The 15,892-nt window shown below is 30.7% G+C and overlaps 1 protein-coding gene across 1 annotated transcript in view; it reads left to right on the forward strand.

Annotated features, from left to right (window-relative positions):
• The window catches only part of LOC113375232, a 46,425-nt gene extending 33,906 nt beyond the window's left edge, over positions 1 to 12,519 (forward strand). Inside the window, exons 11-12 of the mRNA XM_026615177.1 lie at positions 12,034 to 12,188; positions 12,454 to 12,519. Of these exons, the coding sequence (XP_026470962.1) occupies positions 12,034 to 12,188; positions 12,454 to 12,519 (221 nt within the window). The remainder of the gene's footprint in view (positions 1 to 12,033; positions 12,189 to 12,453) is intronic.
• The last annotated feature ends 3,373 nt before the right edge of the window (positions 12,520 to 15,892 follow it).

Genomic DNA, 15,892 nt, shown 5'->3' on the forward strand with positions numbered 1-15,892 from the left:
TATTACGTGTACATGTGTTTTTGTCCAAAACGCTAGATGTCTATTATTTAATGAAAAATAAATTTATTTACCTATTTGCACGGTGTCCTTCAAAGGAATATTCCATAAACACAATGCATTTGTGCTAACTTTTTTCTAAATCTTCTTATATTGCGCTCTTCTAGTGATGCAGCTTTTATTTCATCAATAGTTGCAAATCTCCAGTCTTTCATAGATTTTTTAAACTTTGGGAACCGGTAATACAACGAAGGACCAAATTTAGGTAATATGGTGGCTAACTTATGAAACTAATTCAGCCGTGTTGATTTTGTCCCTAAAATCCTCCCACAAAGAATGGTCCCAGCATCAAAGAATGGTCAGATGCATTACCATTATGCAGAAGCCATGATTTATTTTTCCATAATTCAGGACGTTATTTTTGTATTGCTTCTTACAAACGGCACGTAATTTCAAGGTAATTCTTGGTATCGATTTCCGTTGGGATGATTGAGCTTTTGTTTCGACATGATAACCATGTACCATGATTCGACAGCATCTACGACCTTTTTAGCAAATCAGGATCATTATTCAAAGTCTTTGAAAGAGGACAATGGGAGCATACTCAGTATTGGGTTCAGAAGAAACTGATTAAGTTTTGCGTTTGAATTTTTACACGTCGTCTAACGAATCCGCCCAAAAACTGGCGGAAAAAACTTTATTAGAGAAATTTCTGATGATACCCCCTTACTAGTGCAGGATGCCGTCGAATTAAAACAAATGGACTGTAGTTGTTGAACGAATCTGGTTATGGACGACTTATGCAAAAATGTAAACTTTAGTAAAGTGAACAATAAATAAGGAAAAGAAAATGGTTAAAAGAGTGGAGATTTGAAGTGAAGCAATTAGCTCAAAAAAATTGCGATAACATATATCTGTATATTTTTGCATCTTACTAAGAAAATACTAGTAGAATTGGCAATGGTTTTAAAGGGATTTACATTAGATTAACTGCGATTTATTTTGCTTTAATGGTTTTAGAAAATTATTTGTTCTGCTAGATCATATGATTATCGTTTCTTTGGGTGGAGAATTACTTATTTCACATCATAATTTTATAGTAGTTGCATGTATTTTATAAAATGACTTTTTTGTGTTTTTTCTTTATTATCATTTAAACTAATTATCCGATATGCATTACAAGAAGTAAAATAGGTGTGTTCGTTATTCCATTCGCAATTCTTCTCAAATCTATTAGTGACATTGAATTGAGTCAATGGGGTCAACAGACTGTCCACTCGTATTAATGGCGTTTTTCCAGAAAAACACACATTATCATGCATGGCATAATTGTTACATGCATTACAATGCTTATAAAATAAATTGGTGAATTAGGATTTTGAACATATTTTAGTGCAATGGATCACACTTGTAACTTTTGTCACGTTAACCGCAATGATGAAACTTTGGAACATATTTTTGCAATCTGAACCCTACAATATAACAATAACTCAAGTATAAATCGTAAATGAAAATATTGAACTTAAATAGTAAATATCAACAGATCTGGTTCTTCAGAAAAGGCTGCTAAATTAATTATGTTGGTACAACAACTTAGGGATTGATAGTAGAGGCTATGGAGTCATGAAACTAAATCTTGATACAGTTTTTTTTATATTTGATTTATATTACTGCTGATATATTTTTAAAAATTAATGGTAAACTGTTATATAGTACACATCGAGTCTGATTTTGAGTGAAGTTGCAGTACCAAAAATCGTGTTATTTTTAGGTTTTTATTTTTTTACTCGTTTTTTTGTCAAGTATTGTGAAATTTTAATCACCTTTCAAAGTCGATTAATTTTGAAAATTTTAAATTCATAGTTTAATAAAAAAATCTTCCTTCTAGAGAACTTGGGGCAATTGTGTCATTATTTATGACTGCGGTCCTAGAAATGTTACGGTTACGTGTCCAATGTTTTAATGAACAAAAATAAAAATTAACCACAATAATCGAAAAATGGTCCCAGTTTCACCAAAGTTTGGCTATTTTAAACTACATGGATTTTTTTTTTACTATTTTTTTATGGTAGTTACGACCGACCTTACAGTGACTTCTTTTTCGGAAGGGTAGATTTATAAGATTTAGTATGTGAACATAGGTCTGATTTTTTAAATTTATTACTCGGTTTACTTTATTTATTACTTATTACAAAACCAGTTTTTGAATTATTAGATAAATTTTATCCATCAATCTTATAGCCGAATTGTAGGGAGGAAATGTTAATTACTTGGGTAAATTTCATCCTCGATTATAATTTCAATGTAAAGCGTAAATTGAGGTTACATTATTATCTATTCAAGTTTAGTGCAGGATCATGAATAATATATGACAGTCAACTGGCAAATGTTTGCGTTGTTTGTAATGATTCTGCTAATATACTGCCTTGTTTGTTATGTCGTCATACAGTAAATCGACTTCACACAATGCACCCATCGCTGCTATCGTATCGGTCTGATATGCATTCGACCCATCCAAGGCGATAGGGGAAATGCGGAAAAAATGGTATACATGGACAAAATGACACAGTGGCCTTATTTAAAAATTGGCTAGTTTTATTAACGTTTCCGCGACTGTATAACAAGAAGAAAGCGATAAAAACCATCCTGTCAGATGTTGAGCGTCATTGTCACTGTCTTGTCGCAGTAATCAGTCCAAATGTGTTAAAAAAATTATTTAAACTATCACTTAAAAAGTTTATGTTGAAGGTGTTTTTCTTATTTATTTTGAGGACCCATTTATTGATATTCGTAATTATTTTAATTAAAACCTATTAACTTATACCAGTACTAGTGATTTCCATCTATTTTTTTGTACTACTCAGGTGTTTAGTGGAATTTTGATTAATTATTTGTTTTCAAATTTGGACCAAATGACATACTTATAAAATAGGCAAAATGACATAGTACAGTTTTGTAAGAATTACAGAGCCAAGAAAAAAAAATTAAAACCTATCTAGGTATACTAGGATTTTAACTTTTACTCTAAGCATGCATGATATAATTGCTAAAAATAGATAAAAAATATCACCTGTAGAAAGAAGACTTGCATTTTTTGCAGAACTTTTTTTTCCTTTTTGAGCCCAACGAATATTGTACTGTTTTGGGTTCATGCTTCATGTGCTAATGTCCCAAAGAGTACAAAATAAAATATTCCTGAATCTAAGTATGGCCTTACCCTATACGTCACTTTCTTCGTCCTATATTAACAAAATGGTTTTTGTAATAGGTTGCATTTTTTCTTAATAAATATGTTATTTTATTTCCTACCTAATTAAAATACAATTTTACTGGCAGTCAATAAACCAAAAATGAAAAAAATGATTGAGACTGGTTATAATATAATTAATAAAATCAATACAGGTAACTCTCGTATAACACTGTAGTTCGTTCCAAAAAACTAGCGTGTTATACAGGACAAAGAACTATAGTACTAAAAGAAGGGTTACGTTCCAAGATTTCAAGAAAACATGCTACATATCATGATTTTATAATAAATATTGTCATATTTATTAATTTTTTTAAGATGTAATATACATTACATGAATTATGATTTTTTTTGTCATAACTAACAATTAATGCTATCCAACGCAATCCTTTTTTTGGCAAGATATCCTGATCCTCTGAGCAGATTTTTGTAATACCTTCGGATCAGCGCATTATTTTTTGCAAAAAATATATTTGCGTGTGCTTGCTCCTAGCGAAAAAAAATTTATGTATTTAACACATCCAAGATATTTTCATTAAAATTATATGATCATTTATTTAAAAGATCTTTATTTGAGAAATATGGTTAGTCGGCTGAGCCAAGATTGTTTTTCGATAGAATGTAGGCGCTTGCATGATAAATACCAAATTACTTACTTTTTGTACTAGTTTCATCACATTTATTGAGTTATTGTACAGCTATTTTACTAATTTTATATTAGATAAAGTTTGATTTTTATAGGATTAACTGTATTTCCAATTTTATTAGGGTTTTGCTTAATTCTCAAAGCCTGTTATAGCGAATCCGAGCTTTAAGATAACCGTGTCAAGGGGCTTCGCCTCAGTTCTTGAACCGTGTTAAAGCGAATCCGTGTTATGCGGGTGTTACCTATATCATTAAAAATCAAAACACTATGCCATTTTGTCCGTATTTCCCCTACTATACGCTACGAGCGACGATAGACAAGACAGAGGATAGAGCTACAGAGGCCGGCGCTAGGTTGCAATGCGTACAGACTTCGACACAGACACTTATTCAAACCACGTACATAGAACCTAAACTATTCACTCAAACAATTTAATCTACAATACGATACATATGCAAATTGATTGCGGGACATAAAGAAAGCGATTTATTCGGATAAGGATTAATATTCGCTACCGATCTTGGACATGTGTTCTGTCTGCTAATTTAGATTTCATCGATAAGTTCTGGTATAATCGCTTTTTTATGGTCGAACCAGGCAATATTGTAACATTTATTTAGTAACTCATAAATTGAACCGTAATAGAACTGTCGCGTTATTGTAATTTGATAATATTTGATGTGCATCATTTATATATCTACATTTGCACATGATTTGCACGTTCAAAAGTTACAAGCCGAAGTCGAAAATGATCATCATTGATCATTTATTTTAAAATTTCATAAAAAAGTTCTTTTTTTTGTAAATTCCACGGCTTTCCGTTAACGTAGAAGCTTCAAACCAAAAGTGGGTAAATTGTCATGCAACCAAGAATAACGAGAAAAAGTTACATTTCATTAACCCTAAGGGCGAGTAAATTGCAGAAAAAAACAAACGATAATATAGCGTGACTTTAGGGCACTGCCTATTTTATCAATTTTTATTCGAATTCGAGGTTCTCAAATTTTTACAGTATATTCCCTATGACCTTAAAAGTAAAAGATACAAATGTACATGATACTTAGATAATTAAGGTGTTATCATTATATAATTAATGTATAGCAGTAATGTTCTCATAATAATAATAATAAATGGTAGTGTGCCCGAATGGACCTGCTCATGGTGCAAGAGCCACCACAAATAAATGATGCCCTTACCCTCATCGTCTGTCATTTGAATTACCACTATTTTCCTCCCCCTTTTAACACTTTTTTCATGTGATTTTTTGTTCCTGCGCTTCGTCTTTCAGTTCCCTGTATTTTCTTTTCTCGCGTAAGTCGTCAATCGCCTGCATTCTTCTTCTTCTCATTCCTTTCAGTCCTTCTATTTTAACCTCGACGACGTCGTGCAGGAGGCACTCTTTTTGCAGTAGAGGTCCGATCCAGGTTCCAAAATGTTTTCATACATCAGGATAATTTTTATGAATGGTTTCAAAAAAAAATTATAAATTTTTATTGTTATATATGTCGTGTCCAAAACTTTTGAAAATATTGAATTACTATTCAGAATCGATCAATGTATGTTAAGGAGAGCTAGACTGTAATTTATTTCAACACCAGGTTTCATATACAGTAGAACCTCCTTATTCGCGGGGGATGCGTTCCGTAAAAATGCCGCGAATAAAGAATCCGCAAATACAGGATGGCATTTTGTATGGGATTACGGGAATACGTTCCAAGATGACAAATAATCCGCAAATATTGAAAAATCCGCAAATACAGGATGGCATTTTATATGGGATTATAGGGTATACGTTCCAAGGTGTCAAAATAATGAAATGTACATACATAAAAAACTATATTTTTACTTATATTTATAAATGCATTAGATTAATTACTTTATATATTTAATTAATTATATTATACATTAAACATTTTGATCATTTTTGTTCAGAAATAGGCAAAGATTTGAAAAACTTTGTAATTTTTTCTTGCTTGGTAGTTTTCAAGAGTTTCTCCAATTCAGACTGATAAACGGCAGTCACATCTGCAATTTGCCTCTTAAAGAGAATACTTCTCTCCATAGATGGATCAATGTTCATAAAAAAATCACACAGATCCATTTTTAAACCTTCACTGAGACTCTTTAAATTAAATGTTTTCAGTGTACGTTGAAGCCTCTTCTTCATTGGGTTGTGAATTTAACATTTCTTCCAAGTCGGTTTCAGACAAATCATTATCACGTGATTCAAGCAATTAGGTCTGTTAGCACGTGTTACTCAATCACAATATTTGCTACGAATGAGTAAAATGAAGAAATAAAGCATGCATAGCAGCATTTACCACAGAAACGAACAATATTAACCCTTTCGACTCGAATGCCGCCGGTCCGGCGGCAAAATTAATATATATCTCGAAATTCGCGAGTGGAAAGTGTTAAAGCATACATATATGATTCATTCATTTTCTGTTTGCTTACTTGATCAAAAACGCTGATAACGGAGAGGACGGCGAACGCAACGCAATTATATAGGTCAAAAAGACGGCATTTACAGAGGATATTGGATTTCATATATACACTGGAATCCGCGAATAACGAAATTTCTAGCCGCGAATAAAGGTATCGCAATTTTTTTGGCCGCGAATAGCGAAAACGCGAATGAAGAAGCCGCGAATAAGGAGGTTCTACTGTATTTCATATATACCTATCTTTACGGAAACCTATCGTAATGAATACATTCTCTAAAAAAATCTATTAAGTTGTATTCTGGTTGAGTTGACTAGTACAATAAATTGCATAAAATAAAATATAAAAATTGTTAACTTATCACGATAAAATGAACAAACATGAAATCTACACGGTTACCATATTTTTTTGCATATAATTTGGAAGTCTTTTATGCATATTTTGCATTTGATTTTATTACAATATAAATAGTATAGGGTTAAGAGCGACGGGACTTGTTTCAGAGGTCCCGGGTTCGATACCCAGTTCGAGCAGCCTGTTGTCAGGCAGCAGTGACAACGATTTTCACTTGGAAATATAGATAGCAATGTTTCTAAGTGAAAATAGCCCTTGCCCGGCATTGCTGCGCCAATAAAATGTCAGTCCTATTAGATTAATTCTAATAACAAAATCATCGAATATGAATGGATTAACCATTGGGTTACCATCTAAAATAAATACGAAGTAAGGAGAAGTTTCAGCCCAACAGCTCATAGGACGTAAGGTTCTGATTGCTGTACAAAAATATATAAAAAAAATAGTATAATATTATTATATTATAAATTATCTAAAAATTACAGCTTCTATTTTTATTACGCGTTTTGGCAACTTTTTTGAAATCTTGATGTTGACGTTTACTGATCCGAAGCATCGAATTGACGCGATGATCTTTTTTGTTAGAAATTTGATTGTATACAAAATAACTTAATATAATCAAGTTTAGTGTATCTCCTCGTTACTATTGTATTTACTATTTGAAAGCTTAATATTACAAATGATGCAAATATATAATCATTTTTTCGGTAATCTGGTACTCCGTCAATTTGGAGGGCTTCCGTAGAGAAAGGTATACTATGTATGAATTCCAAAATTTAGAAAATTTATGAATTATATAATTGTATATCTTGTAATGAAATATAAATTCATAATACAAGTTAAGTTAGTTAAATTAGCTATGTTTTTTTTTAACATTTCGTTTAAAAGTTCGAATTCCTTCTAATTGACGGGTCCCGTAAACCTAGTGTTAATGTATTTATTACTGAACTCAGAAAATAAGAAATTCTCTTAATCTCCTATGACAATGTTGAAAATCTTACTAATAAAATATGTAGTAGTAGTGTAGTGTGCAAATAAAAGCGTCCGTTCTCGAGGCATAGCAGAGACCTTCTCAAGGCCGGCCGTTGCCCGATTCATCTGCTCGCGTCTTTGCGCGCATTCTAGTAAATAACTGCTCTGAACAATTCGCCAATGAACATTATTATTGCTATTGAATAGTTACGTACGTAACGTAAATTTTCAACTCGGAGCCTTCGTTCTCTCATCGCGGATTTCAATTATCAATCTTCTAATTTCTTTACATTACATCGTGTACGACTTTTGAAATATCATGTCTATTTCGAATAAAATCAGATCATTGTTTTTGGCTTAAGGGGGTATTCTAGTGTAGCGGCTTGAATTTTAGGTCATTTTTAAATCATCGTAAAAAGCCATTTTTTTACTATTATTTATTTATCATTTTTATCAACGTTACAAGAGCACAGAATAAAAGTAAAAAAAAAAATAATTTTAAAAATTAGCAGTTGGCGAAGTAGGGGGTCAAAAAAATCGTCACGTGACAGTGTCTACAATTGCAATCCTCTTCCTAATCCGAAATGAAAACTAGTGGTGTATGGCATAGTGCCTTAAGGCAAATTGCTGGAACTTCCCGTATCTTAATGAAATATTCGAAGAATATCAAATGGTTTCAAATAGATTATTATAATTATTTGAAGAATTCATTCGTGACGTGAAGATATTCAAAAATTTTCTTTTTCGATTTTCGGCTCATTATTATAACTACCCTACGGAAAGTTAAAAAAGATTATTAATTTAGAATGATGTCTCAATGGCATTTACTAGAAATAAGTTAATTTTTTTTTGACAAAATGGCGACTGTTTGAAAAAAAGACAATTTTCTTACCACTTTTTTGAGTTTCTCGAAAATATTAAAAATTTAAATTTGGGGATGCGGCTAGTATATACCCGAGAAAAGTCTATAAGAAACATGCTCTGAAAATTTCAAGTAAATCGGTCCAGTAGAACTCGAGAAATCGCGGGCTTTGTATTGAAAAAGACAACTTTAAGAAAAACGTGTTTAAAGTTTCGTAAAAGAAAGGAAACAGAAAAGGATTATCATGGTCAAACAGATGTATCTCCGAAAATAATTTAAATTTAAAAAAATCTACTCGCACACATATTCTTGAAAAATTAAACTTTGAAAATATGAAAAAACAAAAAAACTATTTTTTGGAATTTCTACACTAGAATACCCCCTTAAGGTGAATGTTTCTTGCAGATTTTGTAGAAAATTCCGATATCGTGTGGAAAACTGAAATACTTGAATACAAACTTTTTAGTAAGTAAACATCTACTTACGATCTCGAATATTAGTAGTAAACTCTAGGATTAATAAATTTACGAAGAACAACACTTGAACGGTTGAAGTTGTTTGATGAATAGAAATGAGTTTGGAAAATGTATAATACCCTAAAAAATCCAAAAATTTGATATGCACATCTTTCAATGATCAGTTTTGACGCTTTATGACCATTTTTTTCACCATTTTCTCCGTATTCTATTTTATTCTTATGTAACTTGTTTGTAATAATCTTAATCATTATCAATAATTTGCATTCATTTATCTCATTTCCAAAAAGGTTACTGTCTGAATATTAGCAATATCGCTTCTTTATATATTTTTTTAATACATTTATATAGATACTGGTTTTATAACAGCTGCAATCACGCATAGTATAAAAAAGTTCAATAAGTTATAAATTTTATTGGGCATTTATAACGTCGATGGTTTTTAAATCTGGTCATACAGTTTTAACAGTAAATGAAGAACACATGAAATTTAGCATGTTCACTAAAGATTAATACTGTACAGTTATAATTAGGTGTTTTATGTGATTGTCTAAATACAAGACTAGTATTGATTGCTACGAAACTACCATTCACAAACTTGGGAAGTCGAATACATTATTTTGCACTATGGGAATGAGTATAGTCAAAAGTTGCGATAATTTTTACATTGAGTATTTTTACATCCGCAAGTTTTGCGGGTTCAGGGTCTCATTTTTTGCGAAAAAAATTATATGAATATATATTGTCAAATTAAGGATTGCTAGTTTACATACGAATTACTATTACTTTTTTTCATGCTAAACAACTTTAATATGATTTAAGGTAATAAGTACTATTTAAGAATGAAATAAAAACCAATTTAAATAAATCATTTTTTGAATAAAAATTATTTGCTTTCAGTTAGATCTATAATATTCGATTATGATGTATAAAATCTCAATATTTATTTGGTTTTAAGCCTTGTATAAAATTTTAATTCAAATTTCTTCATAATTAAATTAGTAAATATTGCACTTGTGCCAGACAGTCAAGTTCGTTCTCATAATTTTTGCTATTTTATATACAATTGAAAATAGAAGTTCGAAATTTTTAATGTGAGAGGCTATTTTAATCCGACTCTGGAATTTTGACTTCGGCAACGTTTGTGTGATATAAGCATACTCGTCGTATATATAATTTTCAGATATTTCATGGGAAATTCTAATTTTATTATAAAGTAATTGCGAAGATTCAATTGAACCTATACTTTTCGAAAACTCGGGACAATCCGGGACAAAAGTTCCAAATCCGGGACAGTTATTGCTCTTAGAAAAACTCAGGACACTAGGTTGTAATCTGGGACAACAAACACGAATCAACGGATTTAAATGATCCAAAAACATTCGGTTCCAATTCATGAGGAGACGCGTTGCTGATTAGTTTTTGATAAAGCAGGTCGAGCCGTTTTGAAAATACGGGACAAAAAGTGCCTAAATAGGGTAGTTCGATTTTTGAGAGAACGGAGAGCCGATTTTAATAATTCAAAAAACATTTTACTTGTATTGACAAAATGAATAACTGATTAAATTTTTGGGAAGACAGGTCTAGCGGTTTCAGAGATCCAATAAAAAAATGAAATAGGCGGACATAAATGATGATTAGACATATGCACATTAAATTTTCAGATATTTTATAGATATTTAATTTTTTTTATGTTTTATTTGACCTCGTTCTACACATTTAGTCATATACAATATATCTGACAAAACTAAATTATTATCTAACTAATCTATCAAAATTTAATGACTAATTCAGAATATTTTATAAATTCATATAATATTCTATATCATCCTTTAAAATGCGACGCGGCGCTTACGAGCTTCAATATTTCGTCTTCACGCAGCTAAAGCAGCGCGATTACTTTAAAAAAAGTTGAAAATTGTCAGAAAATTCAAAATATATCAAATTAAATAAAGAGTGCGAGTAAGGTTCACACGCGATTGATGTAAAACTTATTTGCTACTGTACAAAGTAGCAAATTTAAGTTAAGTAAAAATTTTGAATAATGTTTATTAGTAATAGTGATGCACACATTTATTAGTGTCAACCATTATACACATTTTTATAATGATAAATTTCAAATTATATATTTATAATAGCATTAAAAATATGTATAATATTTAAAACCAATAATGTAATTAAAGTCATACTTCAAATATGACACGATCGGTTTGTCATTGTAATTAGCATTTAGAAATGAACCTTTATTAGAGAAACAAAGTAATTGCTGATTAATAAATTCTATAATATTTGTTCACACAGTGGATTTAAACAACGCCTAAACAAATATTGTTTTTGCTACTTTACTCATCATGTAATTGTGTTTGGAGAACTTCGTGTAGTTAAAATTAACATACATTAATTGACTACTTGTATTTTTTTACTTTTTTGCTGGCGATATAATCTCATTCTTTGAACAGCTGTAATATCTGTCCTGCCTAAAAAATATTTTCTATTATAATAACTTCAAAGATTTATAGAAACTACGAATAATATAGAAATAATTTCTAATCAATTAATTTAAATGTTTAATTTGTTTTATTATTTTCAAGGAATAGGGTAAAATATTCTTCTGATTCAGGCATTTTTCATTGAATCAAGATTTGTATTACGATGTAACTTTAAAATGTTTAGAATGTATTTATCTATGCCGATTTGCTTGTTGATATCGGTACGCATACAACGTTGACGCCGGTACGCATACAACGACAGATCTCTATTCACATACACGACGACTAATCACAATCGACCTGTATTTAAATGATTTCATCGAGGGTGAATGACGTACAGTTCGGGCGTAACGCTATTTCCGTTGCATTTGTACGGATTTACACCCTAGTCGCGCCTAAAGAAGTTTTACTTCAAAATCAAAATTCTCAGAAATATAAATTTATAAATGCCATGCTCCACTAGTTTCATGAATGCGATGTAATTGTGTAAAGTAGCGATTTGTTTTGTTTACGACTAACCGATGCCGAATTTCACCTTGCTGCAGATCGCCGTGGAGAGGTTCAAGAGCGCGCTCTGGGCGTCGCGCTGGAGATGGCTTCGCAGATGCTGGACCGTTGCGTAACTCTGATATCCGCGCAGGTCAGCTCGCCACGTCTTTTCGTGCCTCCAGATGTACAAGTCATGTTACCTGCACTCAAGGTCAGTTTTTGTTTCTACCAACAATTATTTTGTACAGTTTCAACATTCTGGATATTTATGATTTCTTCCTATAATACTTGCGCGCGCTTCAAACGAATACTATCGAGTAAGATTCTATCATGCGAGATGTGCTCAAGATCAATTGCGCATTATTCGGTGTTCATTAAATTGATAGAGTGAAATTTGATAAAAGCTTTTAGATGTTTCAGACATGTTCTGATTTCGTTTTTGTTCGTGTAACTTTTAAGTATGGCAATTTGTATAGCAACATTACGAAAATTATGATTCAAAAAGATTAAATAAGGATCGTACAGTTCTTTTTGTGCAATGATTTAAGTAATTTTATCTGCTTCAAATAATTTTTTATATGTATATTGTTTGTTAACGAACTGTAAGCGTTTAAAATTAAAATAACATCATTCTTTATCCGAGCAAACCGCCTGCAAATTGAATCTGTACAACGTGCCTAAACGACAAAATAAATGTTCTTTATTATATTATATCCATTTATTCAAATTTTAAATATTTTTTCACCATATTAATTCTTTGACTATAATAGCAGTGTATTTAACAATTTAGCTTAGCTGTTGGATTTTCATTTTGTGGGGTTCCATTTAGTATATCCAAATATTGATAAATAAACTTTTAATACGTTAAACATACCAGTATTCGAAAATATGATATTTATAAATAATAAATATCTCTGAAAATATTTAACGGGTCCGCTAAACTGTTTTTTGACTAGTTGAAATAATTAAAACTGCATAATTTCTCAAATTCTTATTTTTTAAGGAAAGCGCTAAGATGAAAACTGTGTATTCATATTTTGAGAATTTTAATTATAAAATGTTTTAGGGCGCAGGATTTTTTTTTTCCTTATTTTTTAATAAAATATGAGATGGCGGTCTCGTTTCATACATTATTTTTGTCAATTTATCAAGTTTTAATGATTTTCTTCAAAATCAGTTCAGCGCTTCTTAGAATTCTAAATTGAATTTTTAATCTTTAATTTGTTTTTTTGTTGTTCAACTTTTTATAATGGTCAATTTATAAAATATAGAATCTTTAATGTTTTTTAAATTTTCCTATTTCTGGTTGCTAGTTTGGTTTCTAATTTTTCATTTTTATAAGGTTTTATCTGAAAAAAAAATAGTAATAAAATTCTGAAACATTAGTTTTTCTAAAACTGATGTACACTCTTTCTCATTTTATATATGTATATATATTTAAAAGCTTTAATTTTTAACTTCCCGTAGGGTAAGTTATAGTAATCGCAAAAAAATCGAAAATGAAATTTTTTATATATCTTTACGTTTCAGAGGTTTCTGAACATTTTGGCATACCTTAGAAAAAATGGATGTATGTGTGTGTGTGTGTGTGTGTGTGTATGTATGTATGTATGTATGTATGTATGTATGTATGTATGTATGTATGTATGTATGTATGTATGTATGTACGTGTGTGTATGTATGTGCGGATACAAATTTTCGTCGACGATTTCGGGAACACGGATCAACCGATTTGAATAATTCAAAAAACATTCGATTCGTATTGATAAGGAGACGTGCTGATTAGTTTTTGGCGAAGGCAGATCCAGCCGTTCCGAAGATACGGGGCAAAAAGTGCCAAAAACAGTACCTCCGTTTTTAAGAGAACGGAGCGTCCGATTTGAATAATTCAAAAAACATTTTACTTGTATTGACAAGATGTAGAATTGATCAAATTTTCATGAAGGCAGGTCTAGCGGTTTCGGAGATCTAATGAAAAAAGTAAAAAAAAATGCCATTCGGCGGTTAAAAATGATCATTAGACATATGCACATCAAATTGTCAGATATTTATAGAGATTTTAACAATGAGTATAATTTTTTTTTACATTTCTGTGGGTTCCGTACCAATGCTTATGCGTTAGACGGCGGCGCGGCACCTGCGAGCTTTGACATTTCGTTTCTATGCAGTTCAAGCAGTGCGATTGCTTTGAAAAAAAGTTCAGAATTTTCAAAATATGTCAAAATGAAGAAAACATTTTTTTTCAAAAAAATTTTTGTTTTCAAAAAAATTTTTTCTCAAAAAAAATTTTTTTTTCAAATAAAATTTTTTTTTTTTGAAAAAAAAAGTATTTTTTTGGCAAATTTATAGTTTCTCAAAAATCTATTTTTTTCGAAGTAAATTTTTTTCAAAATGTTAATCGTTTTTAAAAAAAATAATAATTTTTGGTACGGGAAGTTCCAGCAATTTGCCTTAAGGCACGATGCCCTAATTGCCTTAAGACAGAATTCCACTTACAGCTAGTTTAACATTTATTTATTAATAGTATGTGCTCAGTTACTATATTTGTAAATAATTTAAATCTTTTTTTTTTTATACTTGGGATTTAATTTTTTAACTTCCCGTAGGGTAAGTTATAGTAATCGCAAAAAAATCGAAAATGAAAATTTTTATATATCTTTACGTTTTAGAGGTTTCTGAACATTTTGGCATACCTTAGAAAAAATGGATGTATGTGTGTGTGTGTGTGTGTGTGTATGTACGTGTGTGTATGTATGTGCGGATACAAATTTTCGTCGACGATTTCGGGAACACGGATCAACCGATTTGAATAATTTAAAAAACATTCGATTCGTATTGATAAGGAGACGTGCTGATTAGTTTTTGGCGAAGACAGGTCTAGCCGTTCCGAAGATACGGGGCAAAAAGTGCCGAAAACGGTAACTCAGTTTTCAAGAGAACGGAGCGTCCGATTTGAATAATTCAAAAAACGTTTCACTTGTATTGACAAGATGAAAAATCGATAAAATTTTCATGAAGGTAGGTCTAGCGGTTTCGGAGATATGGAGGAAAAAGTAAAAAAATGAGCCATTTGGCGGTCAAAAATGATCATTAGACATATGCACATCAAATTATCAGATATTTTATAGAGATTTTAACAATAAGTATACATTTTGTTAACATTCCTATGGGTTCCGTACCAATGCTTATGCGTTAGACAGCGAAGCGGCGCTTACGCGCTTTATATTTGTCCCTATGCAGTTAAAGCAGTACGATTGCTTTGAAAAAAAAGTTCAGATCTTCCACAATATGTCAAAATAAAGAAAAAAAAATTTTTTTCAAAAAAAAAAAATTAAAAAAAAAACTTTTTTTTCAAAAAAAAGTAATTTTTGTCCAATTTATAGTTTCTCAAAAATCTTATTTTTTCAAAGTAAATTTTTTTCACAAATGTTAATCGTTTTTAAAAAATAATAATTTTGGTACGGGAAGTTCCAGCAATTTGCCTTAAGGCACGATGCCTTAATTGCCTTAAGACAGAATTCCACTTACAGCTAGTTGAAATTTGGTTTTTACTTCATTCTTTCGAGTACTGTTAGAACTATACCTGTCAATAGTGGGTTTTGTAGATAAAAAAATTCTGTTGATTAAACACAGTAATTAGCAGCACTGTATACTCAAAAATATGTGACTATCCTTAGTATCTGAAACTATCAAATAAAAAAGAAATTTGTTAGTTATATCATTAGATAGACATTTTGACAAATTATTTTATTTCATTATTAGTGGATCTACATTTTGGTGAAATTAAAGGGAGAACTGTTATAAATGCCGGAACATAAATATATTGCGTATGCATATAAGATTATTTACAAAAATGTATATAAACTTACCCGAAGAAAAAACAAAAAAATGTACATACAAACATTATAAAATTAA

The sequence above is a fragment of the Ctenocephalides felis genome, unplaced genomic scaffold, assembly GCF_003426905.1.
Source record: "Ctenocephalides felis isolate EL2017-DRISC unplaced genomic scaffold, ASM342690v1 CF-g0.4_SCAFFOLD_01886, whole genome shotgun sequence".
Classification (NCBI taxonomy): Eukaryota; Metazoa; Arthropoda; class Insecta; order Siphonaptera; family Pulicidae; genus Ctenocephalides; species Ctenocephalides felis.